Here is a 23,244-nt window from a genome sequence, read left to right on the forward strand (position 1 = left end):
AGATACGTAGTTATAAACAATCAAGAAGGTAAAAGACCTGCAATCTGAAAATTACAGGGCCTTGAAAAAGAGACAGAGGAAGATATAAACAATTGGAAGAATATACCGTATTCATTGGTTAGTAGAATTAACATACTGAAATGTCTATACTACCCAAAGAACTCTATTGATTCAATATAATCCCAATAGAAATACCAACCACGTATTTCACAGACCTAGAACAAACACTCCAAAAAATTTATACATAATAAAAATACCCTGAATAGCTGCACCAATATTTATCAAGAAGAACAAAGTTGGAGAGATCATAATACCAGGTATCAAGCTTTACTACAAAGCCACTGTACTTAAAACAGCTTAGTACTGCCACAAGAACAGGCAGATAAGCCAGTGGAACAGAACAAAGACCCCAGAAATTGACCTAAGTCATTATGCTCAATTAATATATGACAAAGGAGGCATGAGCATACCATGAAATCAAGACAGTATCTTCAATAAATGATGTCAGAAAAACTGGACAGATGCATGCAAAAAAAAAAAAAAATGAAACCAGACCACTAACTTACACCATACACAAAAATAAACTAAAAATTGATTAAAGACATGAAAGCATAAGAATCTTTGAAGAAACCATAGGCAGCAAAATCTCAGACATTTCTTGTAGCAATATGTTTACTGATACATCACCTAGGGCAAAGGACACTAAGGAGAAAATAAACAAATGGGACTACATCAAAATAAAAAGCTTTTGCACAGCAAGAGAAGCCATCAACAAAATAACAAGAGAGCCCATTGCGCTGGAGAACATAGTTGCCAATGATACATCTGATAAGGGGTTAATCTCTGAAATTTATATTGAACTCAAACAACTTAACAAAAGGAAGATAAACAGTCCAATCAAAAAAATGGGCAAAGGATCTAAATAGACACTTCTCCAAAGTGTACATATAGAAGGCCAAAAGCATAATAGAAGTGCCCAAAATCACTAATCATCTGAGAGATGCAAATCAAAATGATAATGAGGTACCACCTCACACCTGTCCTACTGGCTTTCATCAACAAATCAACAAACAAGTGCTGTCCAGGATGTGAATAGTAATAAAAAGGTCTACATTCCCACCTCATACACTGTTGGTAGGAATGCAGACTGGTGCAGCCACTGTGGAAAACAGACTGGAATTTCCTCAAAAAATTAAAAATGGAACTCCCATTTGACCCAGTGATCCTACTTCTAGGAACAAAGAAATCAGAAACACCAATCAGAAACACCAATCATAAAGTATATGTGCACCCCTATGTTCATAGCTTTGAAATTTTCAATAGCTTAGATTTGAAAACAGCCAAAGGGCCTATCAGCAGATGAGTGGAATAAAAAACAAAAACAAACAAACAGTGGTACATCTACACAATGGAATACTTGACTTCTGTAAAAAGAAAGAACTCTTAGCATTTGCAACAGCATGGATGGACCTGGAGAGCATTATGCTAAGCGTAATAAGCCAGTCAGAGAAAGATAAGTATCACATGATCTCACTCATTTGTGGAATCTAATGAACAACATAAACTGATAAACAAAAACAGATACAGAAACATAGAAGCATCAAACATACTGTCAAACCTAAGGGGGTAGGCAAGGGAGGGTGGATGGGTGGGAAGAGATCAACTAATGTACTTGTATGCATATATGAATAACCCACAGACTCAGACAATAAGGTTGTGAAGGCCTGGTGTGGGAGTGAGGGTGGGTTGCAGGAAGTCAATGGGGAAAGAGGGACATATGTACTACTTTCAACAATAAAGATTTTTTAAAAATAAGCATCCTGTTTATCTTTGGACACTGTCTGTTTTCTGTGCCTGGAATACTTACCACTACCTCTTTACATGGCTGGCTTCCTTTTATCCTCGAGGCCTCAACTTAAATGTCATCTCCTTGGAGAAGTCTTGTTTTTATAAATTCTTTCTTTCTTCTCCAATAGTTACCCTTAGTCCTTTTACTGTCTTACATAACACTTATCACCATCTGTATTAGCTTATTTATTCACCTCATTTACTTATTTGTTGAATAGAAAGCAGGAAATGAATGGTTTCTGTCTTTTTCATTGCTATATAGTCAGTTCCTAATACATTGTTTCTTATACCCAGGAGCACATGTTTGTTGAATTTATAAATAAATTACTAAGAATAGGTAGTGACATATGTACTGCCTTTCATTTTGTCATGACAACACAAGTTACAATATAGATGTTAGTGTTAAGCTCTCAATACTAGCATTATAGTATTGTAGTTGTATACTTTTAATTTTATCTCTTTTCACTAGTGCATTCCACTCACTGTCAAAAATCAAGGGTCTGACTTCTCATTCCAGCTCAGCCACTAGCATATTTACTTTGTGACTTTGGGCGTCCTTTTCATTCTTGGGGACTTCATTTTCTCATCTGTAAAATGAGAATGTTGTAGGAGATAATCGTAAAATATTTGACAACTCTGATATCTATGAATAAATGATTACTTAACACCGTTAGGTAAACAACAATTAGTGTGTTCATTATGTGATTTGGAATCTAGGACTCAGAGAAGCTGGTTACTTGCCCCAGTTTACCCACCTGTAGAGAATTTGCTGAAATTTTCATAAAGCCAAAGCCATAGCAGCTAAGGGACCAGCTTGGAGTGGTGGGACCTCTGCCCCCAGAAGTCTGACTCTGGGTTCTTTGAATCATTATGGACTCAATTAAAGAGAATGTGCTAAATTGGGGACTACCTCTCTCCTCACGCTGCTCATGGCTGAAAAGAGGGCAGTATTTAGCACTTGTACAATGAGAGCTGGTGCTAGGCTAAGTACCAAATATAGGCTTTGGAGAGATCACAGGGTTTCAAGGGAGAAGTCTGGGACACAGAGATTGTGGAAACCCTTTTACCAGATATCTTTTATCCCATAATGAATGCTTATTGGTTGTCAGGCCCTGTGCTAAGTGCTTTCTTTCCAGGAGGTTAATTTATCAAATAGTTATTTATTTATTTATTTAGTTAGTTAGTTATTATTTTTTAAATACTCACCCGAGGATATTTTTCCATTGATTTTTAGAGAGAGTATAAGAGAGAGGGAAAATCAGAGAGAAATATGGATGTGAGAGAAATACATCGATTGCTTGCCTCCTGTACTTGCCCTGACCAGGGCCCAGTCCAGGGAGGAGCCTGCAATCGAGATATGTGCCCTTGACTAGAATCTAACCAGGAACTCTTAGGCAAGCCAATGCTCACTGAGCCAAACCAGCTAGGGCTCAAATATTTATATAACAATCTTATGAAAGAGACAGTATTATTAGTCCTGTTTTACAGATAAGGAAATTATCTAGATGCCTAACATTAAATAACCTGTCCAAGTCAGTAGCAAAGTCAACAACTGAATGCAAGCACTCTGGCCTCAGAGCTTATTCTCTTACCTACTACATTATATTGTCTCTAACTGCTTACATGGTTCTAGACAAATAGGCATGCAAGAATCTCTAGGCACAGACAATAACACTGGAATGATCACTCCCAGATTCATTCTTCACACTTCTCCTGCAAAGTAAATCTCATAGATTTCCATGCTGTCTTATTTCTCTGTTCAATTGAAAATACTTGCTGGAGATTGGTGAGCAAGAGGAAGATGAAGCCAGAATATTTACTCTACCTATTGCTTTAGAGAGGTATGTTCTGGAAGTGGCGACAGCATAGATGGATCTGGAGGGTATCGCTCTATGTGAAATGAGTCAGATTGAGAAGGACAATTGCCATGCTATTAGTTTAGCATCAGTTTCTTTGTTATGATAATATTACCTTTTCCCATTATCCATCTAGTTCTCAAAGTGGTAGGAATTTTCCATGGGTGTTAAATTCTGGCTTGTCTTGCCATCCCTTGTTTGACTCCTTAGCTCTACCTGTATGTGTTACCTGTATTAAATGTTCTCTCTATTTTCCTGACTGGATTATAATTGATATAGGCAACTTGCATAACCCCAGAGCTATTCACTATCATATAAATTGGTTTATATGCTTCAGAGCATATGCCAGAACCTTTATCAGAGCACATTTCAAACCTTTATCTTATTTGTTTACTTATTTATTGTTTATAGTTCCTCCATTTCAAGTATATTGTAAGATCCATGAGAAGCTTTGTATTGTATCCTGAGACTCTATGACAATGTTTGGCACATAGGCAGTCAATAATATTGTTAAATGAATGCATCTATAAAAAAAAATAGGATGGTGACTGGCAGGAAGGTAGGGAGGGGGAGTGTGTGAGAGAGTGAGGAAGCGATAGAGGAGAGTGTGGACTTGTGTGTGTGTGTGTGTGTGTGTGTGTGTGTTAGATCCTGCAGGTCTTCCAAGGGGCTACCAATCCGGGCAGTCTTGGCAAAACCCCGCTACTGCTGCATTCTGGGGAGGACACTGGCAATACAGAGACCATGCCATCTGGAAGAACAGAACTATCGATATTTGAGAATAGGATCTTAGCCTCGCCACCACCCAGTCTGGTCTTGGTAGAAAACCAGGACCCTACAGCAGCTCTGGTAGAAGACCTGAGACCACAGCTGCAGATGCAGGGACAACAAGATTCCAGGCACCCCAGCCATAGATTTCTGTGAGTCCAAAAGCCAATCCCCCTCCCTCACTGCCCCTGAGGCAATGGTATAGGAACTGTCAGACCCCAGCCACACTCACAATAGGGCTTTCTGAACACACACAGCAGTGGCAGCTCTACCTGACTTTGAGCCTTGGTGTTGGACACAGGAAGTTTGTTTCACGTGACCAGGCTCCACGCCCAGGCAGGGACTGTGCTGAATTTGACCCTAGGTGCGCATCCTTAGGGAGATTGTTTTCTGTGACCTGATCCCATGCCCACGCAGGGCAGAGAGACAGTGCTGAATTTGAGCCTGGAAGGGCGAACTCGGGGAATTTTTTTCCCGTGACTAGGTTCCACGCCCTGGCAGGGAGACTGGGCTGAATTTGAGCCTAGGTCTGTATCCTCGGGGAGATTGTTTTCTGTGACCAGATACCATGTCCACACAGGAAGGCAGTGCTAAATTTGAGTATGAGGGTGCAAACAGGGAGTTTGTTTCCCATAACCAAACCCTGTACCCTAGCAGAGAGGCTGCACTGGATTTGAACCTGGATCTGCAAACTCATGGAGTTTATTCCCCATGACCAGACCCTGTGCCCACACAGGGAGGCAGCGCTGAATTTGAGCCTGGGTGCATGGACCCAGGGAGTTTGTTTTCCACAGTGCACACCCATGTGACCAGACCCCACACCCACACTAAGCAGCAGTGCCACCTGACTTTGATTCAGGGAAAGTGCACAAAGAAGGCTATTTTCCACAGGGCAGGAGTGGACCTCCTGCCAACACAGTGCAACAGTGCAACCCGGTCTCCCAGTGACTAGACTGTTTCTCATTGCATGCACCTGGGATCACTGATTCCCAGTATATTCACACTTAAGAGCCAGAGACTGCAATTCTTGGCACATGCACACACAGGGACCCTGATTCTCGGTGCGAGATGTCACCTAGCAACAGAGGCTCTGATACTCAATTGTCAGCATGCACACAGGGAGCCTCTAACTCCTGACACGCACTAGGGGACTTTGATTTTTGGCACATGCCAGCAGGTTCTCTGATTCAACATGGCACAGGCCACACTAAGTCCCTGATTCTAGGTGCACACAGGAGGCCACACTAAGTGCCTGTGACTCTAACCCAGAGTGAGCGTGGCTCCCACCAATCCACAGCACCCTTGGTGTCAGAGCTCTTCAGTGACACTTGGGGGGTGCAAAACTCCCACTGTACATAGCCCAGGCCCCTGCAACTTGACATTTGGTGATAGAATGGGGAGACAATGAAACAATCCCCAGAGGAAAGAGAAGAAGGAATCACCAAGAAAGGAAATAAGTGAAACAGAAGCATACAACATGACAGAAAAAGAATTCAGAGTAATGGTCATACATTTCATATACTGGATGGACGAGAAAACCAACAACCTATGCAAAATTAGGAAGAAATGAAAGATTATATAGTTACAATAAAAAACATCATGGAATGCATCAGTAGTAGACTAGAAGAAGCAGAGGACAAAATTAATGAGTTAAAGATAAAGTACAGAAACAAGCCCAATCTGAACAGCAACTAGAGAAAAAAATTAAAAAAGCAGGAGGACAGCCTAAGGGAGCTTTGGGACAATGCAAAATGAAATAGCATAAGAGAAAGGAATCCTTGTGTACTGCTGGTGGTAATGCAGATTGGTGCAGTCACTGTGGAGAACAGTATGGAGTTTCCTCAAAAAATTAAAAATGGAACTCCCATTTGACCCAGTGATCCCACTTCTAGGAATATATCTCAAGAAACTAGAAACACCAATTAGAAAGGCCATATACGCCCCTATGTTCACAGCAGCACAATTCACCTTAGCTAAGATTTTGCAACAGCCTAAGTGCCCATCAGCAGATGAGTGGATTGAGAAACTGTGGGCCAGTTATGCTTGACCAAAACAATGGCTTGGATGAAGTTAGGACAGTTTTTTAGGAAGTAGAGGATAACAAGGTTGTGTGTTTGCAATGCCAGTGATATCTTCATACCAATCACCTTCAGACACTTCTTTCTGATATCTTTTTTTTTTTTTTTTGTAATTACATGCGTGCTTGACCTTCCCTGTGGATTAGGAGCCTTGGATTATTGTTGTATTGTTTGGCTGTTTTACCTTGAGCAGATGTGTCTTTCAATTTCTGACCTTTAGTGTTTCTGACTGTAATATGGGACTAATTAACACTCCCTGTCATGTGCATCTCACAGGGTTATTGTAAGGATTGTATGGTATAATGGGTGTGAATGTGACCAACAATGTCAACTCTAAGGAAATACAAAGATGCCAGTCTGTGTTGCAATGCCCAGAGTTAGGGGCATCATGAAAAGGTGGGCGGTTTCTCCGTTTGCCTGTTTTGCTGATGTTCATTTGACTCATTCTCAGCAAAATAAGCAAATGGAAAATTCATCCATCGACAAGCTACTTTGTATAATCCTGAAGGTGTGAGCTTCTTCCAGAATCCTGGAATAATGTGTGCGTGTGTGTGGGGGGGGGGGGAGGGAGGGAGAGAGAGAGAGAGAGAGAGAGAGAGAGAGAGAGAGAGAGAGAGAGAGGAGAGAGAGAGAGAGAGATGGGCGGGGAGAGAGAGAACAAAAAGAAGCTTGGAAAGCTTTAGAAGGTAAAGTGGAGGCTTTATTTTTTTATGTGAATTTACACAGCCCCCTTTCAACTTTAATCCTCCATTTATTAACCTGTAAAATGGAGATACTAATGCCTGCCTCCACAGGGTTGTTCTGAGAAGTGGAAGTGATTTTGTTGATGAAAGCCCAAAGAGAGGAGAGGAGACACCCACCAGGAGAGGAGACAAGGGGCGGGGGGGGGGTGGGGGGTGGTGGTGGTGGCGAGGGGTATGCAGAAGGAGGGTTGGGGGGAGGGACGCTGGATAGTACCAGCATAGCTCCACTGGAGCAGGATCTTATTTTTCAGGAGGCTGGTCCAACACCTCTGGCAACTTTGGAGAGGACTTTCCGCTGACTCAACACAATTAGGGATCCCCACAATAAATAGCATCCTAACTCCAGTGCGGTGGGAGGCAGGCAGAGGTGACAGCTGTCCTCTCCTAGGTGAGGTTATTCACCCACATCCTCTCACTACATCCCTACACCCCACCTCCTAGTTCTCAAGCCTTGGCTTGAGACAAAGGCAGTCAGTTGGGGACTCGCCGCCCCCCCCCCTCCGCCCCCACCGCCCACGCTTCTTCCGTGACCAAACACCCCGAGAGCTGTTAGGCAGAGAGGCAGAGCCTGCGGGCTGGGATTAAACAACCTGACTGAAGGCAAGGTCCAAGGCGGAGGGGATTGGGCCATAGTGCTGTGGAGGAGGGGAGACGGAGAGGGTGCTGAGGCTCTCCCTCGCTCCATCCCTGCCAAACCAGCCAGCCCCAGACAACCTGCGCCAGCCACCAGGGCCTCGGAGAAGCAGGCACCATGCAGTGGATAAGGGGCGGATCAGGAATGGTGAGTGCATATAACCCTGGCTTTCCCGGCTTGAGCCTCAGTCTCCTAGCCCCACCCCCAGCTCCTCCACCAGCCGCCTTTCAGTAAGCCCCCTAGCTTCTGCCCACTGCCCTCCCCTCTCCGCTGTCCTTGAGATACCAGAGAGCTTGCTGTGGCCATTTTAGGAGCCCTTGCTCGCCTAAGGAAGAAAGCCCCTTCCCATTCCCCTCCGCAATCCCACTGTCTCCCCCCGACCATAGAGATCGGGGTGGGATGATAGTGGGGGTAACCTGGAAGGCTAAAGAAGCAAGGGATCTGGCAGAGGGGCTCTCTGTGAGCTGCGAGGCTTGCAGGCTGCAGGCCAGCTGGCAGGGGGTTGGGAGGAAGGGAGCAGTCACAAAGCCTGGGATTGTGGAAGAGGTAGTATGGGAGAGTTGCATAGCCCCCCAAATAGACCCTGTATCCCCTTACTCTGGCCAGTTCCAGGGCATGAGGGCAAAAAAGCCACTCTCAGGGAAGCTGTCTAGGGGATCTCAGGAGCCCCCCCCCTTTCTTTTTCTTTTCTTTCTTTTTTTTTTTTTTTGCCTGGGCTAGGGTCACCCTGTCAATACTTGGAGCTTCGTCCAGGAAAGACAGCTGCAGAGATCCCTATCCTGGAAATGGGTCTGGACTCCATACAGTTAAGAGAACCCCTCCCCCCACCCAAGAAGTGTGGGTTTGTGTGTGTGTGTTCAATATTATCTTCCAACAGTAAATTTTATGTCCTAATGCTCCCTTCTCCACCTGGAGACCTTGGAATGACTTCCCTTCCAGAGAGGAAGTGGTGGCTGCATCTTGATGCCTCTCTGACTCAGTTAGGGGTAGCTCAAGTCTTGTTAGAGATTCTGGGGATGGGAGGCCCTCATGCCTTTGTCTTCAGCTGAGAGGCATGAGCAAGAGGGTATTGGAGGGCAGTTGGGTTGAGTCAGCAGACACTGATGGCCATGCCAGCCCACAATTTTGTACTGCCACCCACAACCCAAAACTGAAGGAAAGTAGCCAGAAGCAGTTGGGCAAAAATTGATGTTTAACTCTTTTTCTTTTTATCCCATTCTGGAAAGGAGGAGGGAATCTGGAGTTGGCTAGGACTGTATTATGAGGAGCTATCTTCTTCCTTATACATCTGTTTTAGTGGTTCCTAAAGGCATCCAGTTTATATTCCTTTAAACCAGGACTTCAAGAAACTCTTTTTCTCAGATATCCCTCTTTCCTTGGTGTCCCAACAGGGCTATTTCAAATGTTTGTAGACCCAGAAAAGATCAGAGCATGAGAAGGCCTTCAAGTCCTTGTCATCCGTACAGGAAATCTGAGACCCAGAGAGTGAGAGAGACTCACCCAGGGTCACACAGCTCCATGACGGCAAAGCTTAGTCTCCTGACTTGTAACTGTTCTTCCACAGAATCATAAGTTCAAATGGTGCTGAGAGTCAGAAAAGAACAAAGTCATGATCTTGTGAAAGGACTTCCTTAAGGATGAACTAATGCCATAAAGATTGCTTTAAAAAATAAAATATGCCAGTCCTATATTTCTGTTACCTGAGTCTGGGTCTTTCTCCTTTCTGACCATCCATCTGATTCTCAGACATTTGAGTGTGGGGCTAGAATGAACACAGTGGGTGATTCATTAAAGGACGTTTCATATCTAAGTCAATAATCAAATTATCTGCTTCAGGCTTTTGGCCTGTGGTGGGGCTAATTGAGGGTTGGGTCTATGTGAATTACCAATGAACCAGTTCCTTGCTTTCTAGGATTCTGGAGAAGAAGATTAAATTTATTATTAGTACTAGATATGGTATACTTAACATTTGTAAAATTTGAAATGTATCGTTTTCAGAACTCTCTCTTCTATATTAAAAAATTCAGTAATAACCAGCACTAAAACTTATTTTCTTGATTTTTAAAAAATTTTCAAATAACTAACAATGAAAAAGGAGACTAAACTTCGATTTAAAAAACAAATTCAGAAACATAATATTATCTAAAATGTGCACTTACTGAACAAAATTAGTATGCCTTGCAGTTTGTATTGTTTTTGCTGTTTAAGATTTAAGCACAAATAAAAATTCCAATTCACCACACAAATGAGAGAATTGAATAACATACATTCTGTTACTTTAACTTAACTATCACTGTGGCTACCATTGTTTACTTTGAAGCTACTATTTAAATGTTGTAATATAGCACCAGAGAGATTGCAGACAAGAAATGGACCCAAAGTCTCTGGACAGATAGCTCAGTTGCTTACAGCATCCTCTAGAAATGACAATGTTTGGGGTAGTCAGGGCACATACAAGAATCAACCAATGAATGCATAAGTAACTGGAACAACAAATCAATCTCTCTCTCTCTCTCTCTCTCTCTCTCTCTCTCTCTCTCTCTCTCTCTCTTCTCCCTCTCCCTCTCCCTCTCCCTCTGTCAAATCAATAAAAAGGGAAATGCACCCAAATCTGCCATGATTGATTCTAAACATTTAAAAAGTGGAAACACATGTGAAGTCTGTATGTATTGGGGGGGGGCAACTATATAACTGAAAGTTCTCTGAATTAGACTTCCATGTATAATACAATATTATTAAAGGATAAGTAATAAAAGGTGCTAATTTGAAACTTTATATAGATGATTAAAACTCAGTAGTAACAATTGTTTAGAACTTTGACCAACAAAGTATTTTTTCAGGGAGGAGTATTTTACTACTGATGTTTAAAATTGCTGGTCTATGGTGATATAAAAAAATACTTTGACTTTACTTTCTTAAAAAATTCTCTAGAGATGGTGTGCTCCTTCTTTGCCTGCACTAAATGTTGTCCATTCTTATTGCTCCACTTTATATGCCAATGCTTTGGAGAAGAATATGAAATATTTAACTAAATCCCATGCCAAATTTCAAGTGACCTTCATAAAAATCAGTATTTGAGTTGGTAGAAATCTCTGTACAGGCAAGATAGAATGGGCAACTGTTAAGTTTAACAGTTGATTTGATTCTGATATGAATAACATATCTACCAAGTATTTTAAAATATTTTAAAATGCAGTTCAGTCTGGGGAAATGAAGGGTGGGAGCAAAACATGAGCCTTTATCTTTTTGAGGTATCTTTCTAACTTAGAGCAGACCTGAGTGGATCAGGTCTATCTACTTTCTGGAATTTACATGGCAACAGTATAGTTTCAGTCTTTACTCTTTACATTGCTCATGTTGCTTCTGGACTGCTTCAGTTGTAATGTCCAAACAGGATGACCTTGGTGATAATTTAGCCCAAGATCAGGTAAGCAAACTATGGTCTACTGGTCAAGTTCAGCCTACACGTTATATAAAAATGGCCTAGCAAGTGTCGCTCAGTGGCTGAGTGTCAACACATAAGCTAGGAGGTTAAGGTTGGATTCCTGGTCAGGGCACATGCCTTGATTGTAGGCTCAATCCCCAGCAGGGGGGAGTGTTTTTATCTCTTTCTCTCTCCCCCTTCCTCTCTCTGAAAATCAATAAAAAACATTTAAAATGTTTTTTACATTTTTAAATGTTGGGAAATTTTGAAAGAAGAATATTTTGTGACAGAAATACATGAAATTATATGAAAGTTTATATGAAATTCAAATTTCATTATCTATAAATAAAGTTTTATTGGAACATAGGCATGCCCATTCTGCCTTCATGATACAAAGGCAGAGTTGGATAGTTGTGACAGAGACGGTATGGTCTGCAAAACCTAAAATATTTACTATTTGGCCCTTTACAGAAAAGGTTTGTAGCTCTCTGCCTTAGAGCATTTTGTTTACCATGGCAGTACCTCAAGGAGAGGGCCTGGACAGGGGCAAGCAGGAATTTGGATCTCCTATCTTTCATTTATCCAGGGGACCTTGATTTTTGCTTTATATGTTGAGCTGTTGCTTAAGATTTTAGAAAAGCATTTTTGCTTTCTTATGTCCCACACAAAGATGTTTGAATACCACCCATTTTATACATTGTAAAATACTGAGTCTTAGAGAGAGAGGGTACTTGATCCAAGACCTCACAACTACTCAGTAACTGGGCAAAGAATCCACATATCCTAATTCTCAGTTACGTGTGCCTTCTTCAATTTTCATGAGGTAAATTTAATAGGGGGAAAGGGAAGGGAAGCATACCTATTATGTGCCAGTTATGTGAAATGTTATCTCAATTAATTCTCACATTATCCTCCAACAAAATAGGTTTAAAGTTAACATTTGTTGGTTTATAAATCCATGCAATAAATATTCACTGAACACCTACTGTCTTCAAGTACTATTCTAGACATCAGGAATGCAATAGAGAATGAAAGATAAATGTCCTTGCCTTCCCAGAGTTCATAGTCTAGTATAGCTTGGAAACAGCAATAGAGAGTTAAGTATATTGCTCAGGGATAAATAAAGGGTAGCATCGTATTTCAAATCCAGATTTATCTGATTACAAAAGCCTTACTCTTTTCACAACCCAACCATCCCTCTATCCACTCCCCATTCATTCACCAATCTACTCACCCATATACACATCCATTCATCCATCCATTTATCCAATGTATTTTTTGATTACTTATAAACTACTAGATGCTGGCTATACAGCCGCCTTGGGTGTCAGCAACATAATATAATGTTTATGAGAACAGATCCTGGAACCAGATTTCCTGTTTGCTCTCACTACCTATTGACTGTGTGGTTTGGAGAGTCCACTTAACCCCTCAAGGTCCTCATCTTTAAACTTGGGAAGATAGTAGCACATACTATCTTAGTGTTGTACAGATTAAATAAGTGAATACCTCTAAAGTACCTCTGCCTGACACAGAGTAAAGCTATATAAATTTTTGTTGTTATTATTTTTGCATTTCCTCAGAGCCAGAGAGCATCCTAGCTGGCTTAGAACTATCACTTCATTTGTGTACAATCATTGACTAATCATGTTACATTGCTTAGGGTTTTTTCTAGATAATCCAAAAAAGAAACTTATGCCAATACTTAATAATAGTTCTCCCCCATGTAATAGATGCTTGACAAAAATTATTTATTCATTATGAGTAGGTAATGTATGCACATAGTATAAAATTATAAGAGTAGGAAAAGAATGTGACAAAAATTAAGTCTCCATTGGTCTTCCTCCTTCTGGTCCTCAGTCACACAATCCAGAGACAGTCACTGAAATCAGTTTCTTAAGTGTTTGTATAGAGATATTCTAAGCCTGTACATTTACTTATACACACACACACACACACACACACACACACACACATTTTATTTACTTCATATAGATAGTAGCATATTCTACAGTCTTGCCTTTTTTTCCCAATGCTCAGTATGTCTTGAAGATTATTCTATATCAGTATGTATAGAGAAACCTCATTTTACCTGTCTAAATAGGATTCTGTTGTGTTCCCTATTGATGGCCAATTAGTTTGTGTCCAGTCAATTGCCATGATAAGCAACGCTTAAGTGAATTTTAACAGGTCATTTTAAGAAGATGGATGGTTATTAAGTGGCTACTATTTCCAGGACACTATATGTCAGGCTGAGGTGTGGGATAATCAAAGACAAAATGTGGTTTATATGTTCAGGAGCTTAATAATTCAGAAGGGGAGAACTAATGTCAGCCTGGGTGAAATCTATTGGAGATACAAAGAAGGTGATGTGGGAGTACAGGGGAGCAAAAGCATAGTGGAAGAGTAATTCGGGGGATTGGGCAGGGCTTCCTAGAAAAGATAGCATTTAAATTGTACTTTCAAGCCTTTCAGATGGCACTGTTGGCTTGGTGTGGGGAGTAGGTATGGTAGATGAAGCAAGAAATGTTCTAAGCAGAAGGTAACAACCTTAGACAAAGAATTGAGGCATGAATGTGCCAGTATGTTCTGTAAATAACATTTGGGTGCTTTGATGTTGTTAAAGGCAGTAATTCTGACAAGGTGCATTGAGGCCACATCAAGAAGTACCTTGAATGCCAGGCTCAGAAGCTTTGTCTGGCAGAAAGGATAATGACATAATAAGATTGAGTGGTGCAAGATTTCTTTGGTGATACATATAGAGGGCGCAAGAAGAGAGAAGTGGCTGCACCTGACAACTGGAGGAGAGAAAAGGAAGGAGGGAGAGAGGGAGGAAGGAAGGGAGAGAGAGGGAGGGAGGAAGGGAGAGAGAGGAAGGGAGAGAGAGAGAGAGAGAGAGAGAGAGAGAGAGAGAGAGAGAGAGAGAGAGAGAGAGAGAGAGAAAGACAGAGAGAGAGAGAGAGAGAGAGAGAGAGAGAGAGAGAGAGAGAGAGAGAGAGACTCTCTCTCCAGGCTATACAGGCAAGCAGGAAGAGTTCCCTTTCACTCAGCCTTTTTGTTCTATTAAGTCTTCAATTGATTGGGATCCATCTGCATTGGAAAGAGCAATCTGCTTTACTCAGCCTACCAATTCAAATATTAACGTCATCCAAAACACCCTAGTAGACACATCTAGAATAATGTCTGACCAAATGTCTGGGCACCCCTTGATCCAGTCAAGTTGATACATAAAATTAACACATAGCTTCATTTATTGTCCAGTCTTGTGTGAGTAGACAAGAAAGGGCTGTGTGAGCTGTGCTAATCTCTACCTATATATGGAGTAATTATTATTCTTGACAGGATAGAGTGGATACACACTTGGGCAAACAGAATATGATCTTTTCTACTGCCCTGAATTCAGGCCTCAGAAGAGCAGATGTAACTTTCCTCTTCTCTGAATGCTAAGAGATCCAACTAGAATTTCATTCACAAGGAACAATTGTTCCTGCCACACACCAAGGATTCCTCAGTTTTCTGTTTCAGGAGAAAATGAAAAAGACCCCCAAACAGCCCCATGTTGGGCTGAGAAGAGCTTCTTCACAAGAACCCATTACTTTGAGGTGTTTCATTATTGTAGTGTGTGTGTGTGTGTGTGTGTGTGTGTGTGAGACAGAGAGAGAGAGAGAGAGAGAGAGAGAGAGAGAGAGAGAGAGAGAGAGAGAGAGAGCATGGCTAGTTCTCTAGTTGTTCTGCAAGTGATTAAGCTATTCAGTAATGGCACCAGAAAAGGGGAGAAATAAGTATATTCAGCTAGCTCTAAGAAGGCCTATTGCCATGAGGAGACATTTTGTCTAAGGGCCTGCCTGACATACCAGGGAATTGACATTTAACTTGAGTTAGCTGTGTGGAGGTTTGGGGAGAGACCCTATGTATTTGGATTATAATAAAAACAATAAAGGAAGTGACAGCAAGTCTTGTAGGGAGTTTAAAGGAGGGAACAAGGATAGAAACTGAGGGGTAGAAAAAGGGCAGTATGACTGGAGCACAGGGAGAGAGGAGGCAACTGACATGATAGAAAGACAGAGAGTCAGGCAGGTACAGCTCACATGAGACCTTATAGGCCCAGGCAGGTACAGCTCACATGAGACTTTATAGGCCCAGGAAGGGTGTGTATCTTAAGGTGGTTATGGTTCAGTGGTTAATAGCACAGATTCTGGAAGCATACTGCCTAAGTTCAAGTCATGCTTCTGCCACATGCTTCTGCCAGTTGTGTGATTTTGGGCACATTAACTAATCTTTCTGTGTCTCAGTTATGCCCTCTGAAAAATGGAGATAATAATGGTACTACTTATAGTGCTAGTAAGGATTAAGTGTGAGTTAACATACTCAGTGTGTATGACAGTGTTGCACAAAGTTAGTGCTATTTATTCTAAGTACAATAGGGAAGCATTTGAAGCAGTAGAATGATGGGATCTGCTTTGTGATCTGAGAAGTTGATTTTTGAAGACTTTATATAGAATGGATTGGGGATGGTGAAAGTAGGGATAGAAAGCTCAATTGAAAGGCTACTACAGAAATGAAATCAGTGGAGTTGGGGAAGAAGAGGGAAGATTTGATATTGATTTTGGAGATAGACTTAAGAGGAATTGTTGTTGGGTTGATGAGAGAGGTGTATAACATGGAAGAAACAAGGAAGATGATCCCTAAGTTTCTGGCTCTGCCACTGTCTAGTTGTTTGATTTGAAGCAAGGGATTTAACCATTCTAAGCTTCAGTTTCCTTATGTATTAGTCAGGGCTCTCCAGAGAAACACTACCAACAGATGTATATGTATCTATAGATCTATATCTACATCTCTATCTCTATCTCTATCTCTATCTCTATAATCTATCTATAAGGAGAAATATTAATTTAGTTTTAAAAATCGGCTATCGTGATTGCAGAGGAGCAAGTCCAAAATCTGAAGGGTAGGTCAGCAAGCTGGGAAGAGTTGCAGTCAGTCCAAAGGCAGTCTGTTGGCAGAATTCCTTCTTGCTCAGGGACAGGTCAGTCTTCATTCTAAGACAGAGCACTAAGTTAAGTATACAATTTTACCTATATGTTCCCCAAAATTCTAGTTTAGCACTTCTTAGTTGGGATTCAGGAATCTGTATTTTAACAACTCCACCAGGTGATTCTCATCATGAGAGAAGTTTGGGAAACACTGTATTATAACATTCAACTGATTAGATGAGGCCCATCCACATTCTGGAGTACAATCTGCTTTACTCAAAGTCCACTGATTTAAATGTTAACCTCATCCAAAAAATACCTTAATGGAAATATCCAGAATAATATCTGATTCAATGTCTGGGCATTATATTCCAGACAAGTTGAAACACAAAATTAACCAATATACCTTATCTATGAAACTGGAATAGTAGTAGCTGGTCATTGGTACTATTGTGAAGATGAACTGATTTAATCTATGTAAAACACATGGTACAGTGTCTTGCATATAGCAAACACTCAATTAATGATAGCCTTTATTAATTTAATACTAGAGGCCTGGTGCACGAAATTTGTGCACTCAGGGAGGGGGGGGTCCCTTAGTCTGGATTGTGTGAGAGCGCAGGCCAAGCTGAGGGACCTTACCAGTGCACAATTGGGGCTGGGGAGGGATGTGGAAGATTGGCCAGCCAGTGAGGGACCACAAGAGGGCTCCAGGGCATGTCCAGCCCATCTTGCTCAGTCTGGGTAGGCCGGACCACAGCAGCAAACAAACCTACTGGTTGGAGCATCTGCCACCTGGTGGTCAGTGCATGTCATAGTGAGTGGTTGAGCGGCCTTAGCATATCATTAGCATATCACACTTTGATTGGTTGAATGGCTGACTGGATGACCAGACACTTAGCATATTAGGCTTTTATTATATAAGATAATAGTAATCCCTCACATTTGTTCAGTATTTTGCATTTTCAAAGCATTTTCATATACTAATTTACATATGTCTCACAGCACTCTCCCCAACACATACCACATGCTCATTAATTTGCTTATTCAACAATATTTATTGAGTATTTGCTATGTACCAGGCACTGTTCTAGGCATTGGTGAATGGTGAACAAAGCGGACAAAAATCCTTTCTTCATGGAACAAATTTTATACTAAGGAAAATACATGCTAAGCAGATGATTAAATAAAATATGTAGTATGTTAATTCTAAATGCTAAGAAGAAAAAGTGAAGCAGGGAAGAAGGATAAGAAGTATGTGTGTGGGTGGTTAAAGCGTTATATTCCTATTTTTTGCTACATTTCCCTCACAAGGTTGCCATGAGGTTGAAATGCAATAAAAGACCTCAATATTCAGGAAGATATAAAGTTTTATTTAAATGTAAGCTGCAGTTATTTTGGGGGTTGATAATTTTCTCTTTGTTTTTATTTGCTGTTCCCTTCTCCAGCATCAGTACAAGAGTTGTGGTGTGGAGGAAAGGAAACTTGGGTTCTGGGTCTTGCCCTGGCCTGACATTCTCATAAAATCCCAAATGTATAGAATTTTATAGTTCTAAAGCACTTTCTTCAGAACTTGGTCTTCTGGTTCTTAATCCTTTGTTCATTCTCGTTCTTCTATGAGGTGGTGAGAGCTGGGGTAAGTCACTTTCCTTCTGAAAAGTAAAGTGTTCTCCTTCTGTAAAATGGGAATGATTACCTCTCCCCCACTTGACAGCCTTCTTGGGCTATTGTGAGGTGCAAATCAGAAAATTGGGATAAAAGGGATTTATAGGTCATAAAATGAGCCTCCAAGGGCTGGTTTCTGGGATATGGAGACTTGGTACCCCTGATTAAGCAAATTGTTTTGTTCTTTGTAAATGATTTTATGTGTGGAGGGGGGAGAGTGAGCCTTCAGGGTGTTACTTCCTTTCCTTTCTGAGAAGCTGCTAAGGATAGTGAGATTATCACTTAGCCTCAGCACCTTCTCAAAATAGGAACAAATACATGGGAACACTTGGCATCTCACAATGGAGAGGCAGCCAGTGATATGTGGTCCTTTTGGCTACTCTGCTTTAAAGAGGTGGGAACCAGGACTCATCTTCTGATATTTAATATACAAATGACTCATGGCCTTTAAAGACTGCTTGACCCTTAGATATTCTCATTTGGAATGCTGAAGGTGATAGGGCAACCTTGAATAAGTAGAATCTTCATTTAGTATCCAACCCCCTCCTTTTTCTACTGTAATAATTCTCATCCTAACCAAAATTTTTATGCCAAAGGGAACTTTCAAATTCATTATCTCATCATCTCATTGGTAGGTAATTTTGTGTTTTTTGCTATTTATACATAAGGAAACTGAGATTCAGAGAGTATGTAATTTGCCTAAAGTTAGGGGCAGAAATAGTACTCAAACCCTTAAATAATAGTAATTACAGAACGTTACTATGTTCCAAGCATTTTTGTAAGTGCTTTACATGTATTCACTTAATAAACCCTCACCAGCAACCTTATTAATCATCTCCTTTTTTTGCAGATGAGGAAACTAGGGTGCTGAGATTCCAGGGCTTGCTCAAAGTTAAGGGAAGATTGAGTACCAGGGCATTATACCATTTATCCCATTTTAAAGCTGAGAAAAAATGAGGTTTGAAGTTATTAACTTGCTGAAGTAACCAGTAATTAGCAGAACTAAAGTTGAATCTCAGCAGGCAGACCCCAGTGTCTATGTTCTCAGCTATCAAGCTGTACTGCTTCTAAGTGTAGGGCTCTTCCTAGTTTGATTAATTGAAGCAGAGGGAGAAATGAGGGAAGGAATGACTTATGAAGCTCACACAGCATACTTAATATTTTTAAATTTAATATTTTAATGGGTAATATATTCACATAGTTTAAAAATCTAACTACCTGTGTTTCCCTGAAAATAAGACATCCTCCGAAAATAAGACCTACTTTCAGGTTTCCTTCTGAATGAAATATAAGGCATCCCCCCAAAAATAAGGCCCCCCTAGGATAAACATGAGAGATTTGGTCCACTGATTCTGAAAGAAATGGAGTCACAAGAAATTCACCAGGCAATTCAGGAATTGTATTGTGATGATGATATTCCAGAAGATGATGACATTATTGTCATTGAATAAATGAGTAAATTCTTTAACAATAAATGTGTACCGTATTCTTCTTCATGGAAAAATAAGACATCCCCTGAAAATAAGACCTAGCACATCTTTGGGAGCAAAAATTAATATAAGACACTGTCTTATTTTGGGGGAAACAGGGTATAAAACATATAGAGTGGATATTCTCTATCCACCCAGGTCCCCCATTATAGTACACCAGCTTTATAGTTTTTGATGCAACCTTCCAGAGTGTCTTTATACAGATATAAACATATCTTCCTATCCCCCCCCCCTTTTTTACCCCCACAACACATGTTTTATATATTATTCTGCATACTTATTTTTTTTACATAATCTATCTTTAAGATATCTCCCTATCAGTCCACAGAGATCTTCAACAGTCTCAGCTGTTGTTTCACAAATCTCCACAAGCTTCCTCATCCACTGTGTGCCCTGTGCATGTCTCTTCTTTACCATCCTTTGATAGTGTCCAATCCTCTCTTTACATCTTCACTCCGAGCCTCTTTGCTAGACTACCTTGGACTTATATAGAAAATAGAGTTCCTGAAGCAATTGGTTACACTGTTTCTGACATATAATCCACAATCTGACAAACTCCCCAGCTAAACTAACCAACTTTCCTCCTATTGCAGTTTTATCTTATTCTTATCTGCCTATCCACCTACCAATCTACCTATTTATTTATGTAATGTTTGTGGGGCACCTATTATGAGCAAAACTCCATGCTTAGTTTGATGATGAGTGCTTAGTGTCCTGAATTAACAGTTGTTTACAGTTTAAATAAAGCTTATAACTAAATAAACCTGGACATGGGGGTGAGCATGAGTAACTGGTTGAATGACTCATGAGGCCCAAGAATGGAATTATCCAGGAGTTTAGACTTCAAAACTAAACAATGGGCCTGATTCTGAGAGAAGCATTCACTGCCAATGCCAGCCTTGAATTGAAGCATGATTGGATTTTGTTGTCCCAGAAAGATCCTGTGCCTAAGATGAAAGCATTGTACTTCCTCTGAAAGGGCTTTTAGATCCTTGCTGCTCTTTTCCAACTAGTCCTTTCTACCCTGGGTTAGAAGTAAGTTGTGTGACCCACTAACTTACTTGAATAGAACTAAAATAAGTCCCCTCTCATAAATAAAGTAAAATAAATAAAAATAAAGAAAAGGAAAAGGAAAATAAATAAGCCTGAAATAGAGTCATTGCAAAGAACCGAAGGAAACTGCTGTTCTTGGATATTTATTCAGTTATGTATAATATTTAGTCTTTGGCCACAGGAGGGCAGTATAGGCAGTGTTTCTTGAGGGAAGGGCTTCTGGGTGATAGCTTAGAATGGTGTCTGCGCAAACAGGGAACAGAAAACCAAAGAGGGTCCTTAAATTCTCAGCCTGCAATTTGAAACTTTTAGTCCCTTTTGACTAGTTCTAACTAATGAAGGCCCTTGGTGGGTGAGGGGCCAAGGTCGGTATCACGGGCTGCAGCACAGACTATTTTTCATGGTACTCTTCTCTACATCCTACATTGTAAGTCAGCAGTGCTATATGCCTTGGTCTTTATTCATTCATTCATTCATTAATTCATTCATTCAGTTATTCAGTCATCAAAAAATATTTATTATATGCCAAGCACTGTTCTCAGTTCTGGAGATAAACAATAAACAACAGTCCCTGTCTTCATGGATCTTACAATGTATAAAGGGAGACAAAAAAAAAAAAAAAAAAAAAAAGTAAATAATTATTTGACATTTCAGATAGAAGGAAAAAATGGCTAGAAGGAAAAGCAGGATAATGGGATATGGGCTGACAGAGTCATACAGTTTTAGAGAGGGTGGTCAGGGAAGGATTCCTTCCCAGGAGATGAAAGAGCTAAAATTGTAGATAGCTAGGAGAAAAGTATTCAGGCAGAGTAAAATTCATAACCCTATATTTGATTTCCTCCCTAAAACTCCACCCCCTACAACCATATATGAAACCTTATTCTTTAACTTAAGCTTATCACCCATTACACTTTCCTCAATGTACCCCATTTGGAACCAACTTCATTTCTGCCATACATTTGGCAAGGCTGATGAAGGTTTACAATAATCAATGATTTATTTTAAGCTGCAAATGAAAGCAAACCATAGTTGTTTTTTTTTAAAATCTTTAAGGAAGTTAAGGGACTTATTTGAGATCCCACTACTACCAAGAAGCAGAGGCTGGGTTTACATCTGAAAGTTTTAACTTCCCATCCACTGCTCTTTTCACTTTGCATTAGCTTCTCAAGGCATTGTGGGATCACAGCAGCATATGTATCAGACATTTTAGGTGAACATGAGCTCATAAGATCTTCTTAAGAGTCATTGTTCATAATAAGGGAGGTAACAGTCCCACTGTACTCCCCATTGTTGATTCCACCTGGATGTGTGTTTTGAGGGATAGGGACAAATTGATAAGCAATAAGCCTGCAGAAGGGACTGCAAACCATGCCACAGTGGAATAGCTTAAAGAAATTATCATGTTTATCTTGGAAAATGTGTGTGTCAGAGGTTGTTCACAATGAATAGAGTTTGAACCTGTGACAGATGTCTTCAAACCCTTAAGAGGACTATTGCTTAGAAGGACTCCCCCTCCCCCTTTTTTTTTTGTCCTGACCTAGTGGATGGTACTGTAACACATGTTTTTTGGAAGGCAGCTATGCTCACCACTATACCACCAATGCCTTGTAACACATGTTTTTGGAAGCTTCAGAGTGAGCTTCCTATTACTGAAAATATTCAGAAATTGCTGGATAAAACTCATTAAGGATAGTGGGAGAAAAGGATGGGCTTTGGAAACATATCTCAGTTTAAATCTTGCTACTGCTTTATTCTACCTTCATCCTACCTGGGAAATGGTATAAACACTCTGAATATTAGTTTCTCACTCTTTATTTTTTTAAAGTATATTTTAATTGATTTTTTTTACAGAGAAGAAGGGAGATGGATAGTTAGAAACATCTATTAGCTGCCTCCTGCCTGCACACCCCATACTGGGGATGTGCCACAACCAAGGTACATGCCCTTGACTGGAATCGAACCTGGGACCCTTCAGTCTGCAGGCCAACACTCTATCCACTGAACCAAACTTGTCAGGGCAGTTTTTCACTCTTTAAAATAGCAATAAAGATTCTGGGCAGTGTGGCTCAGTTGGTTGGAGCATCATCCCATATACCAAAATGTGGCAGGCTCAAGTCCCAATCAGGGTATATACCCAGGATGTGAATTTGATCTCCAGTCAGTGCATCAGTAAGTGCATGTACAGGAGGCAACCGATTAATGTTTCTCTCTCACACAGATGTCATATTCTCTCTCTCTCTCTCTCTCTCTCTCTCTCTCTCTCTCTCTCTCTCTCTCTCTCTCTCTCTCTTCTCTGGAATCAATAAAATTAAAATAGCAATAATGATTTCTTCTGTTCAGGCTTCTGGGGAAGATTAAGTAAAATAATATGTTGAAAGGCCTAGGACCATGTGTACCCAAAGTGTTTCCTCCTCCCTCCCACTCCTTGTACCCAACACCTCAGAAAGATTCCTACATAAGAAGATTGGGAGAGATTTCTATGAAGTTCTATGATTCATTCTATAATTACCAACAACTTTATTCATTATCTGACTGTGCTTGGGACACTTTACTGTATGACAGTAAAATTATGTGTGTTTGTGACTTTCCCAATAGACTGTAAGCTTCCTGAGAACCTTTCTGTATCCCTTAGCTATCAAAGTAAGTGTGCCCAGCTGGGACCGGTTTGGCTCAGTGGATAGAGCGTCGGCCTGGGGACTGAAAGGTCCCGGG

General features: G+C 40.6%; 1 protein-coding gene across 5 annotated transcripts in view; it reads left to right on the top strand.

The window, feature by feature from the left end:
* ARHGEF9 (Cdc42 guanine nucleotide exchange factor 9) overlaps positions 1-23,244 on the top strand; it is a 306,848-nt gene that overhangs the window by 129,189 nt on the left and 154,415 nt on the right. For 2 of the 5 annotated variants that reach the window (XM_084869461.1, XM_084869466.1), the window contains exon 1: positions 7,859-8,074. The exons of the other annotated variants lie outside the window; for them this stretch is intronic. In XM_084869461.1, coding sequence (XP_084725587.1) covers positions 8,045-8,074 — 30 coding nt within the window. In that variant the 5' untranslated portion in view covers positions 7,859-8,044. Of the gene's footprint in view, positions 1-7,858; positions 8,075-23,244 lie in introns of those variants that run through there. 5 annotated transcript variants of the gene reach the window in all.

Source organism: Pipistrellus hanaki (genome assembly GCF_964339955.1).
Source record: "Pipistrellus hanaki genome assembly, chromosome: X".
Classification (NCBI taxonomy): Eukaryota; Metazoa; Chordata; class Mammalia; order Chiroptera; family Vespertilionidae; genus Pipistrellus; species Pipistrellus hanaki.